Source organism: Salvelinus fontinalis, chromosome 5 (genome assembly GCF_029448725.1).
Source record: "Salvelinus fontinalis isolate EN_2023a chromosome 5, ASM2944872v1, whole genome shotgun sequence".
Lineage (NCBI taxonomy): Eukaryota > Metazoa > Chordata > Actinopteri > Salmoniformes > Salmonidae > Salvelinus > Salvelinus fontinalis.
This window is the reverse complement of record NC_074669.1, coordinates 2,523,302-2,535,330: the sequence shown is the minus strand read 5'-3', so window position 1 is coordinate 2,535,330 and position 12,029 is coordinate 2,523,302. Positions and strand designations below refer to the sequence as shown.

The 12,029-nt window shown below is 46.2% G+C and overlaps 1 protein-coding gene across 6 annotated transcripts in view; it reads left to right on the top strand.

Moving 5' to 3' along the window:
* The window catches only part of LOC129856187 (epidermal growth factor receptor kinase substrate 8-like protein 2), a 166,843-nt gene that overhangs the window by 99,322 nt on the left and 55,492 nt on the right, over positions 1–12,029 (top strand). For 5 of the 6 annotated variants that reach the window (XM_055924298.1, XM_055924297.1, XM_055924302.1 and 2 more), the window contains one exon: positions 12,027–12,029. This exon is cut by the window's right edge and continues 62 nt beyond it. In XM_055924298.1, coding sequence (XP_055780273.1) covers positions 12,027–12,029 — 3 coding nt within the window. Of the gene's footprint in view, positions 1–11,742; positions 11,871–12,026 lie in introns of those variants that run through there. The other variant, XM_055924300.1, reaches the window with a different exon arrangement.

The following is a 12,029-nucleotide window of genomic DNA, read 5'->3' as shown; positions in this document are numbered from 1 at the left end:
TTCTATGGGTTGTTTACTAGGAGCAGCCTGTTTCTATGGGTTGTTTACTAGGAGCAGCCTGTTTCTATGGGTTGTTTACTAGGAGCAGCTTGTTTCTATAGGTTGTTTACTAGGAGCAGCCTGTTTCTTTGGGTTGTTTACAAGGAGCAGCCTGTTTCTATGGGTTGTTTACAAGGAGCAGCCTGTTTCTATGGGTTGATTGCTAGGAGCAGCCTGTTTCTATGGGTTGTTTACTAGGAGCAGCCTGTTTCTATAGGTTGTTTACTAGGAGCAGCCTGTTTCTATGGGTTGTTTACAAGGAGCAGCCTGTTTCTATGGGTTGTTTACTAGGAGCAGCCTGTTTCTATGGGTTGTTTACTAGGAGCAGCCTGTTTCTATAGGTTGTTTACTAGGAGCAGCCTGTTTCTATAGGTTGTTTACTAGGAGCAGCCTGTTTCTATGAGTTGTTTACTAGGAGCAGCCTGTTTCTATAGGTTGTTTACTAGGAGCAGCCTGTTTCTATGGGTTGTTTACAAGGAGCAGCCTGTTTCTATGGGTTGTTTACAAGGAGCAGCCTGTTTCTATGGGTTGATTACTAGGAGCAGCCTGTTTCTATGGGTTGTTTACTAGGAGCAGCCTGTTTCTATAGGTTATTTACTAGGAGCAGCCTGTTTCTATGGGTTGTTTACAAGGAGCAGCCTGTTTCTATGGGTTGTTTACTAGGAGCAGCCTGTTTCTATGGATTGTTTACTAGGAGCAGCCTGTTTCTATAGGTTGTTTACTAGGAGCAGCCTGTTTCTATGGGTTGTTTACAAGGAGCAGCCTGTTTCTATGGGTTGTTTACTAGGAGCAGCCTGTTTCTATAGGTTGTTTACTAGGAGCAGCCTGTTTCGATGGGTTGTTTACAAGGAGCAGCCTGTTTCTATGGGTATTTTACTAGGAGCAGCCTGTTTCTATAGGTTGTTTACTAGGAGCAGCCTGTTTCTATAGGTTGTTTACTAGGAGCAGCCTGTTTCTCTGGGTTGTTTACTAGGAGCAGCCTGTTTCTATGGGTTGTTTACTAGGAGCAGTCTGTTTCTATAGGTTGTTTACTAGGAGCAGCCTGTTTCTCTAGGTTGTTTACTAGGAGCAGCCTGTTTCTATAGGTTGTTTACTAGGAGCAGCCTGTTTCTATGGGTTGTTTACTAGGAGCAGCCTGTTTCTATAGGTTGTTTACTAGGAGCAGCCTGTTTCTATAGGTTGTTTACTAGGAGCAGCCTGTTTCTATGGGTTGTTTACTAGGAGCAGCCTGTTTCTATAGGTTGTTTACTAGGAGCAGCCTGTTTCTATGGGTTGTTTACTAGGAGCAGCCCGTTTTTTATGGGTTGTTTACTAGGAGCAGCCCGTTTCTATGGGTTGTTTACTAGGAGCAGCCCGTTTCTATGGGTTGTTTACTAGGAGCAGACTGTTTCTATGGGTTGTTTACTAGGAGCAGCCCGTTTCTATGGGTTGTTTACTAGGAGCAGCCCGTTTCTATGGGTTGTTTACTAGGAGCAGCCTGTTTCTATGGGTTGTTTACTAGGAGCAGCCTGTTTCTATGGGTTGTTTACTAGGAGCAGCCTGTTTCTATGGGTTGTTTACTAGGAGCAGCCTGTTTCTATGGGTTGTTTACTAGGAGCAGCCCGTTTCTATGGGTTGTTTACTAGGAGCAGCCCGTTTCTATGGGTTGTTTACTAGGAGCAGCCCGTTTCTGTGGGTTGTTTACTAGGAGCAGCCCGTTTCTATGGGTTGTTTACTAGGAGCAGCCCGTTTCTATGGGTTGTTTACTAGGAGCAGCCCGTTTCTATGGGTTGTTTACTAGGAGCAGCCCGTTTCTATGGGTTGTTTACTAGGAGCAGCCTGTTTCTATGGGTTGTTTACTAGGAGCAGCCTGTTTCTATGGGTTGTTTACTAGGAGCAGCCTGTTTCTATGGGTTGTTTACTAGGAGCAGCCTGTTTCTATAGGTTGTTTACTAGGAGCAGCCTGTTTCTATGGGTTGTTTACTAGGAGCAGCCCGTTTCTATGGGTTGTTTACTAGGAGCAGCCCGTTTCTATGGGTTGTTTACTAGGAGCAGCCCGTTTCTATGGGTTGTTTACTAGGAGCAGCCCGTTTCTATGGGTTGTTTACTAGGAGCAGCCCGTTTCTATGGGTTGTTTACTAGGAGCAGCCTGTTTCTATGGGTTGTTTACTAGGAGCAGCCTGTTTCTATGGGTTGTTTACTAGGAGCAGCCTGTTTCTATGGGTTGTTTACTAGGAGCAGCCCGTTTCTATGGGTTGTTTACTAGGAGCAGCCCGTTTCTATGGGTTGTTTACTAGGAGCAGCCCGTTTCTATGGGTTGTTTACTAGGAGCAGCCCGTTTCTATGGGTTGTTTACTAGGAGCAGCCCGTTTCTATGGGTTGTTTACTAGGAGCAGCCCGTTCCTATGGGTTGTTTACTAGGAGCAGCCCGTTTCTATGGGTTGTTTACTAGGAGCAGCCCGTTTCTATGGGTTGTTTACTAGGAGCAGCCCGTTTCTATGGGTTGTTTACTAGGAGCAGCCTGTTTCTATGGGTTGTTTACTAGGAGCAGCCTGTTTCTATGGGTTGTTTACTAGGAGCAGCCTGTTTTATGGGTTGTTTACTAGGAGCAGCCTGTTTCTATGGGTTGTTTACTAGGAGCAGCCTGTTTCTATGGGTTGTTTACTAGGAGCAGCCTGTTTCTATAGGTTGTTTACTAGGAGCAGCCTGTTTCTATAGGTTGTTTACTAGGAGCAGCCTGTTTCTATGGGTTGTTTACTAGGAGCAGCCTGTTTCTATGGGTTGTTTACTAGGAGCAGCCTGTTTCTATAGGTTGTTTACTAGGAGCAGCCTGTTTCTATAGGTTGTTTACTAGGAGCAGCCTGTTTCTATAGGTTGTTTACTAGGAGCAGCCTGTTTCTATGGGTTGTTTACTAGGAGCAGCCTGTTTCTATGGGTTGTTTACTAGGAGCAGCCTGTTTCTATGGGTTGTTTACTAGGAGCAGCCTGTTTCTATGGGTTGTTTACTAGGAGCAGCCTGTTTCTATGGGTTGTTTACTAGGAGCAGCCTGTTTCTATGGGTTGTTTACTAGGAGCAGCCTGTTTCTATAGGTTGTTTACTAGGAGCAGCCTGTTTCTATGGGTTGTTTACTAGGAGCAGCCTGTTTCTATGGGTTGTTTACCAGGAGCAGCCTGTTTCTATAGGTTGTTTACTAGGAGCAGCCTGTTTCTATAGGTTGTTTACTAGGAGCAGCCTGTTTCTATGGGTTGTTTACTAGGAGCAGCCTGTTTCTATGGGTTGTTTACTAGGAGCAGCCTGTTTCTATAGGTTGTTTACTAGGAGCAGCCTGTTTCTATAGGTTGTTTACTAAGAGCAGCCTGTTTCGATGTGATCTAAAAGACAAACCCCTGAATACGAGACTCTGTCAGCATGGAAGGGAAATCAGTTTGAGAGATGGACGCTTTGATAGGACTGTGTTCCTGGTGGAGGGGGTGATGATAGGACTGTGTTCCTGGTGGAGGGGGTGATGATAGGACTGTGTTCCTGGTGGAGGGGGTGACGATAGGACTGTGTTCCTCGTGGAGGGGGTGATGATAGGACTGTGTTCCTCGTGGAGGGGGTGATGATAGGACTGTGTTCCTGGTGGAGGGGGGGACGATAGGACTGTTCCCGGTGGAGGGGGGGACGATAGGACTGTTCCTGGTGGAGGGGTGATGATAGGACTGTGTTCCTGGTGGAGGAGGTGACGATAGGACTGTGTTCCTGGTGGAGGGGGTGACGATAGGACTGTGTTCCTGGTGGAGGGGGTGACGATAGGACTGTGTTCCTGGTGGAGGGTGTGACGATAGGACTGTGTTCCTGGTGGAGGAGCTGATGATAGGACTGTGTTCCTGGTGGAGGGGCTGATGATAGGACTGTGTTCCTGGTGGAGGAGGTGATGATAGGACTGTGTTCCTGGTGGAGGGGGTGATGATAGGACTGTGTTCCTGGTGGAGGGGGTGACGATAGGACTGTGTTCCTCGTGGAGGGGGTGATGATAGGACTGTGTTCCTCGTGGAGGGGGTGATGATAGGACTGTGTTCCTGGTGGAGGGGGGGACGATAGGACTGTTCCCGGTGGAGGGGGGGACGATAGGACTGTTCCTGGTGGAGGGGTGATGATAGGACTGTGTTCCTGGTGGAGGAGGTGACGATAGGACTGTGTTCCTGGTGGAGGGGGTGACGATAGGACTGTGTTCCTGGTGGAGGGGGTGACGATAGGACTGTGTTCCTGGTGGAGGGTGTGACGATAGGACTGTGTTCCTGGTGGAGGAGCTGATGATAGGACTGTGTTCCTGGTGGAGGGGCTGATGATAGGACTGTGTTCCTGGTGGAGGAGGTGATGATAGGACTGTGTTCCTGGTGGAGGGGGTGATGATAGGACTGTGTTCCTGGTGGAGGGGGTGACGATAGGACTGTGTTCCTGGTGGAGGGGGTGACGATAGGACTGTGTTCCTGGTGGAGGAGGTGATGATAGGACTGTGTTCCGGGTGGAGGGGGGGACGATAGGACTGTTCCCGGTGGAGGGGGGGACGATAGGACTGTTCCTGGTGGAGGGGTGATGATAGGACTGTGTTCCTGGTGGAGGAGGTGACGATAGGACTGTGTTCCTGGTGGAGGGGGTGACGATAGGACTGTGTTCCTGGTGGAGGGGGTGACGATAGGACTGTGTTCCTGGTGGAGGGTGTGACGATAGGACTGTGTTCCTGGTGGAGGAGCTGATGATAGGACTGTGTTCCTGGTGGAGGGGCTGATGATAGGACTGTGTTCCTGGTGGAGGAGGTGATGATAGGACTGTGTTCCTGGTGGAGGGGGTGATGATAGGACTGTGTTCCTGGTGGAGGGGGTGACGATAGGACTGTGTTCCTGGTGGAGGGGGTGACGATAGGACTGTGTTCCTGGTGGAGGAGGTGATGATAGGACTGTGTTCCGGGTGGAGGGGGGGACGATAGGACTGTGTTCCTGGTGGAGGAGGTGATGATAGGACTGTGTTCCTGGTGGAGGAGGTGATGATAGGACTGTGTTCCTGGTGGAGGGGGTGATGATAGGACTGTGTTCCTGGTGGAGGGGGTGATGATAGGACTGTGTTCCTGGTGGAGGGGGGGACGATAGGACTGTGTTCCTGGTGGAGGAGGTGATGATAGGACTGTGTTCCTGGTGGAGGGGGTGATGATAGGACTGTGTTCCTGGTGGAGGGGGTGATGATAGGACTGTGTTCCTGGTGGAGGAGGTGACATGGCCAAGGCTTCATCTGAAATAGCAGTCCTTTCCCTGTATGGTATATTTTATTTAACTAGTGATGGTGTCATCTGCATGGAGACACAGCAGCCTTTCCGTATCCAATGACCTTAGTGCCTCCTGAACACACAGACGGATGGCAAAGCCTTTGTTATATTTTATTTTATACCGTAATAATTATATGACAGTGATACCATGCCAGTGATACCATGACAGTGATACCATGACAGTGATACCATGAGAGATAGCAGATAGATATTCTCTCCAAGACAATAGGTTACTGTTTTACTGTTTGAATACACTCACGTGGCATAGCACGTAGACCAAGTGTTGTTCTCTGTTTTGTTTATCAATTGTGTTCCTGTCTTCTGCCTTGGTATAGGCTCTGAGATTTAAATAGGCTCTGATGTCATGCTCCTATTGCACAGGAATACTGTAGCCTACCCATACTATCATAGGCTACCGCTCTATTTACTTTCGAGAGCACGGTTGGCTATTGACTGAGCGAGGTGAGAAGGGTGGCCTTTTTGCATTTACCTCCCTTATCTCACCTCATTTGCTCACATTGTATACAGACTTATTTTTGTACTGTATTATTGACTGTATGTTTGTTTTACTCCATGTGTAACTCTGTGTTGTTGTATGTGTCGAACTGCTTTGGTTTATCTTGGCCAGGTCGCAAATGTAAATGAGAACTTGTTCTCAACTTGCCTACCTGGTTAAATAAAGGTGAAATAAAAAAAATAAAAAAATACCGACCCTTACCAAACAGATATGCACACTTTCCCATCAAATATAGCGATGGGAAACTCTCTCTCTCTCGGGACTGAGACACCTGGCTGTACTGTGTTTCACCTGTTACATAGATAGAGATAGGAGCAGGAAGAGAGGAACAGAGGAGGGAGGAGAGGAAATGGAGGGAACAGGACAGTATCCAGATATTTCCCTTAGGCAATCAGGACATAGTGTGTCTACAGGCAATAATCAGCTGACCATAGAAATTAGCCTTTAATTCTGTTTTAACTGAATCTATAGGCCTGAATCGAACTGAATCTATAGGCCCGAATTGAACTGAATCTATAGGCCTGAATCGAACTGAATCTATAGGCCTGAATCGAACTGAATCTATAGGCCCGAATCGAACTGAATCTATAGGCCCGAATCGAACTGAATCTATAGGCCCGAATCGAACTGAATCTATAGGCCCGAATTGAACTGAATCTATAGGCACGAATTGAACTGAATCTATAGGCCCGAATCAAACTGCATCTATAGGCCCGAATTGAACTGAATCTATAGGCCTGAATCGAACTGAATCTATAGGCCCGAATTGAACTGAATCTATAGGCCTGAATCTATAGGCCTGAATTGAACTGAATCTATAGGCCTGAATCTATAGGCCTGAATTGAACTGAATCTATAGGCCTGAATCGAACTGAATCTATAGGCCTGAATCGAACTGAATCTATAGGCCTGAATCGAACTGAATCTATAGGCCTGAATTGAACAGAGTTATGCCAAACACAGTTGTTTACTCTAGGTAGGCTAATGGCTAGCATGTCATCTTCTATGCTCGGACAGGACACGTATGCTTGGACACACCTACCTGTGACGCATTACCCCCTCTTTAAACCCCCCTGGCAAAAAGAGCTGTGTTCGAATACCCTTACTAACATACTACATACTTAATGAGTATATATTACATACTACATTATATACTATCAGTTCATTTTAGTATATTTAGTACTACACTATTTTAGTATAGTGTAGTCAGATTGTCCGTTCATAAATTCAGGGTGTAGTCAGATTGTCCGTTCATAAATTCAGAGTGTAGTCAGATTGTCCGCTCATAAATTCAGAGTGTAGTCAGACTGTCCTTTCATAAATTCAGAGTGTAGTCAGACTGTCCTTTCATAAATTCAGAGTGTAGTCAGATTGTCCGTTCATAAATTCAGAGCGCACTGGACACTGGCCGAGGAGTACGCAGAGGAGTACACAACGGCAGTCAAGCACCCAAGCAGTACAAATGAGAGAATAGCTCACTCTGACCATTTTACTCCCCCTAGCAGAGTTGGTTAGGCTGTTTTCATGTTATCCAGAGCGTTGGTGACTGTAACTGTGCTGCTGGCAACAATTCATTTAGTAGTTGTTGTTTTTTGCCGACGTTTACTGATACCGGGCCATATTTAACGGGTGTTGAGCGCTCTGGTACACTGATGAGGGTGCTCTGAAATCGGAGTAGATAACCAGAGCGCATTTACGAAAGCACCCGAATGACTACTGAAACCGCACAACGACTAAGTTATTCCATTTAGCTAAGAAAGACGGGAATAATCAAGTCCATAAAAGTAGATTTTAGGTCTTATACATTGTAACATATTCAAGAGTACAATTTTTTTTTAAACATTCAAGACTCTAATGTGCATATTTAGTGATATAAAGACAGCCTCACTTCTACATGTGACCAAATGTACATTTTTAAAGCTGTTAAATTATTAATTTGGGACGACCGGTTCCTGCCAGCTCCTCACTCTCCGCCACCTCGAACATCTCTCTCCATTCAGGTCATGGAGGCTAGCAGGTGTTGATTTAGTTACCATGACACCCAAACCTACGGAAACTCAACGAGGATCAAATTTAAGAAATAATTTTTTCTGCTAGTAGACGGAGATCCTTTAGTTGAATGACAAACCACGTTTCTCAGCTGGTGGAGTCAAATGCAGACATTGCGGATTCTATTCATGATCAATACATGTTTGTTGACACATCAATCCAATACAAATTAATTTAAATGCATTACTTTGATGCATTAGAAATGATTTCCATTTGATTTGATTGATTCCCTCTTGTTTAAATGCCAGTCATGGTGCAGTAGACGTCTTTGACCTTTAATGTCCAGAAGATGGCGATATTGACCTGATATGAGAAGCTGTCACCTCAGCAGGTCAGTGTAATTCAACACTGTAACCAGGATCCCGTCAAAAGACCGCGGACAGTGTCTGAGGTTAGATAACTGTTTGTGTCCAGCAGCTATCAAATATGTTAACGCAGTAATAAAATACATTCAGCTAAACAAGCAGATATGCAGTGGCCAGCTCATTTTAGCCACATTCATTTACTTAGATTTCACGTAAATAGCATCTGAGAATAGCCGACGTTGTGCTATCTACGTAGTGAATGTAGCCTAGTCTAATTACAGTGGGATTGGTTCTGAAACTCATTGACAGATAACGTAAAGATAGTGTAAAAACTATTTAAACAGAAATACTTGTAATTACTGTGGGTTTATAAGCGCGGAAATAGACTCTGCTTTTGCGGCACAGTCGATAGCGCGCTGGACTTCGGGCAAGAAGGTCGAGGGTTCGAGACCTCTTCCCTGCTGTTACATTACATACTACATTTTAAATTATCACATTCCACAGTGAGTATGTCGACATGTTATGTAGAGATTAGGAAGTGAAAGCAACCATATTGATATGAATAATGTGTTGACTCTTCTGGGAGGGGGACTGTAGACTAGAGAGAGCAGAGAGTTGATCTGGGAGGGAACTGTAGACTAGAGAGAGCAGAGAGTTGATCTGGGAGGGGACTGTAGACTAGAGAGAGTTGACAGTGGGTCTGGGAGGGGGACTGTAGACTAGAGAGAGCAGAGAGTTGATCTGGGAGGGGACTGTAGACTAGAGAGAGCAGAGAGTTGATCTGGGAGGGGACTGTAGACTAGAGAGAGCAGAGAGTTGATCTGGGAGGGGACTGTAGACTAGAGAGAGCAGAGAGTTGATCTGGGAGGGGACTGTAGACTAGAGAGAGCAGAGAGTTGATCTGGGAGGGGACTGTAGACTAGAGAGAGCAGAGAGTTGACAGTGGGTCTGGGAGGGGGACTGTAGACTAGAGAGAGCAGAGAGTTGACAGTGGATCTGGGAGGGGGACTGTAGACTAGAGAGAGCAGAGAGTTGATCTGGGAGGGGACTGTAGACTAGAGAGAGCAGAGAGTTGACAGTGGGTCTGGGAGGGGGACTGTAGACTAGAGAGAGCAGAGAGTTGACAGTGGGTCTGGGAGGGGGACTGTAGACTAGAGAGAGCAGAGAGTTGACAGTGGATCTGGGAGGGGGACTGTAGACTAGAGAGAGCAGAGAGTTGATCTGGGAGGGGACTGTAGACTAGAGAGAGCAGAGAGTTGACAGTGGGTCTGGGAGGGGGACTGTAGACTAGAGAGAGCAGAGAGTTGATCTGGGAGGGGACTGTAGACTAGAGAGAGCAGAGAGTTGATCTCGGAGGGGACTGTAGACTAGAGAGAGTTGACAGTGGGTCTGGGAGGGGGACTGTAGACTAGAGAGAACAGAGAGTTGACAGTGGATCTGGGAGGGGGACTGTAGACTAGAGAGAGCAGAGAGTTGACAGTGGATCTGGGAGGGGGACTGTAGACTAGAGAGAGCAGAGAGTTGACAGTGGATCTGGGAGGGGGACTGTAGACTAGAGAGAGCAGAGAGTTGATCTGGGAGGGGACTGTAGACTAGAGAGAGCAGAGAGTTGATCTGGGAGGGGACTGTAGACTAGAGAGAGTTGACAGTGGGTCTGGGAGGGGGACTGTAGACTAGAGAGAACAGAGAGTTGACAGTGGGTCTGGGAGGGGGACTGTAGACTAGAGAGAGCAGAGAGTTGACAGTGGATCCGGCTGTAGTTGGAGAGCTGAAAGCAACAGGCTCTGTCTTTTACGTTTTTAAGGGCTGAAACCTGACTGCGTTTAGCTGTAATTGTTACACCTGTAGACCCTCACCAAAATAATAGGTTTTGAGGCTCATTTACCTATCTCAATAAGTCACTAACTCATTTAACATTACTGGATCAAACACACCTCAGAAAATGATATCTTGCTAGAGGACAAAGTTGCCAAATGCTTAACACTGGACAGATATTACTATCTATACATTATGCTATGCAAATTATGCAATGTAACTGACGTCAATTCAACGTCTACTCCAGGTTGGTTCAACCAGTGTGTGCCCATTGGGTAATAACACGTTGTGATGCATTTTGAAAACACACCGTATTATAACATAGTAAATCCCTGTTCCTGCTGTATGTTCATTTAGAACTGAAAGAATCTCTTTCTCTGGAGAAATGTTGATTTATTAGGTCTGTCGCTAGGCGACCAGTCATTCATAAAAACAATCCAAAGGTAACAACATTTATCTGGACAGCAAGACAACATACAGTGATTGGCTCACAGCATTGACAAGGAAGTAAAGCAGTGCTGCTGGCAATACACACACACACACGCACACGCACACACACACTTGTAGTGTCTGTAGTGACTGAACTTTAACCCCAATCCTACTCTGTGCTCCAGAGTTTGTGTCGCTTGTAGACGATATACCACGGTGCTAGTCTTAGCTGGTGGTTTTTTTTCTGCACCATAGAATTAGAATTAGTAATGTATAGTTGACCACAGCTGGTTTACGTGCTTTAGAACAGGGTTTCCCCAACTGACGGCCCGCCAGAGGCTTTATTTTTAATACCAAAGTTTTGTTTTAGATTTTTCTTTGTGTGACATAAAAGAGTGTGAAAACCACCAGGGGATCAGCTCCAAGTGATTTTCATTTCAGAACTCTGTACCCACATATTCCCACACATAGTAGAGACATGTGATCGGATACCAAACGTCAACAAGGTTTGAAATGATCTGTTTGGGATTCTCGCGGTCAAATTGCAACCTGCAAATGATTAGTAATTATATTCCGCCCCCCCCCCCCCCCCCACCCCCCTCCCCGACCCTCTGCTCCCGAAATACATCTAGTTGATGATCCCTGCTGTAGATTGTCAAAATATTTTGGGGTGAAAAGTATTGAACTGTTAGGAATAGACATTTGGGACGTGGAGTAGACGGGAAGTTCAGATGTTATGTGACCGTTACTGTACGCGCAATAAGACCTGCACCATTACAATGCAGTTAAAGTAGAGGGGTGAGAGTGTGTGTGTGTGTGTGTGTTTGTTTGTTTGTTTGTTTCCGCGTGTGTGTGCAGTTGCATGCACACACCTTACATTAGCAATGGCCTTTCACCTCCTTATTGCTGGCAGCTCCACGAGATTTTCCCCCTCTATCCATCCATCTCTCTCTCTCACTTATCTCTCTCTCTCTCTCTCTCTCTCTCTCTCTCTCTCTCTCTCTCTCTCTCTCTCTCTCTCTCTCTCTCTCTCTCTCTCTCTCTCTCTCTCTCTCTCTCTCTCTCACACTTCTCTCTCTCTCTCTCTCACACACTTATCTCTCTCTCTCTCTCTCTCTCTCTCTCTCTCTCTCTCTCTCTCTCTCTCTCTCTCTCTCTCTCTCTCTCTCTCTCTCTCTCTCTCTCTCTCTCTCTCTCTCTCTCTCTCTCACACTTCTCTCTCTCTCTCTCTCACACACTTATCTCTCTCTCTCTCTCTCTCTCTCTCTCACACTTCTCTCTCTCTCTCACTTCTCTCTCTCACTCACTACTCTGTTAGCTTTCCTTTCCTCTCTGTCCCTCCTCTCTGTCCCTCCATATCGTATCTCTGTCTTCTCTACCAGTACACCTGTAAAGTAGACCTGGGCTCAGAGCAACAGAACATGTGGTCCCGAGGTCAGTGAATAACCAGGGCAGACTTCTTACAGTCGCTATGGATATAACCTTTCTACTGTGGATACGGTGTAACCGGGGATACGACAGTGGGTGTGTCTGGTTGGTATTTAACAGACCTACTGTTAATAAACCTAAAATGTGTTTTTTACTTTACAGAGC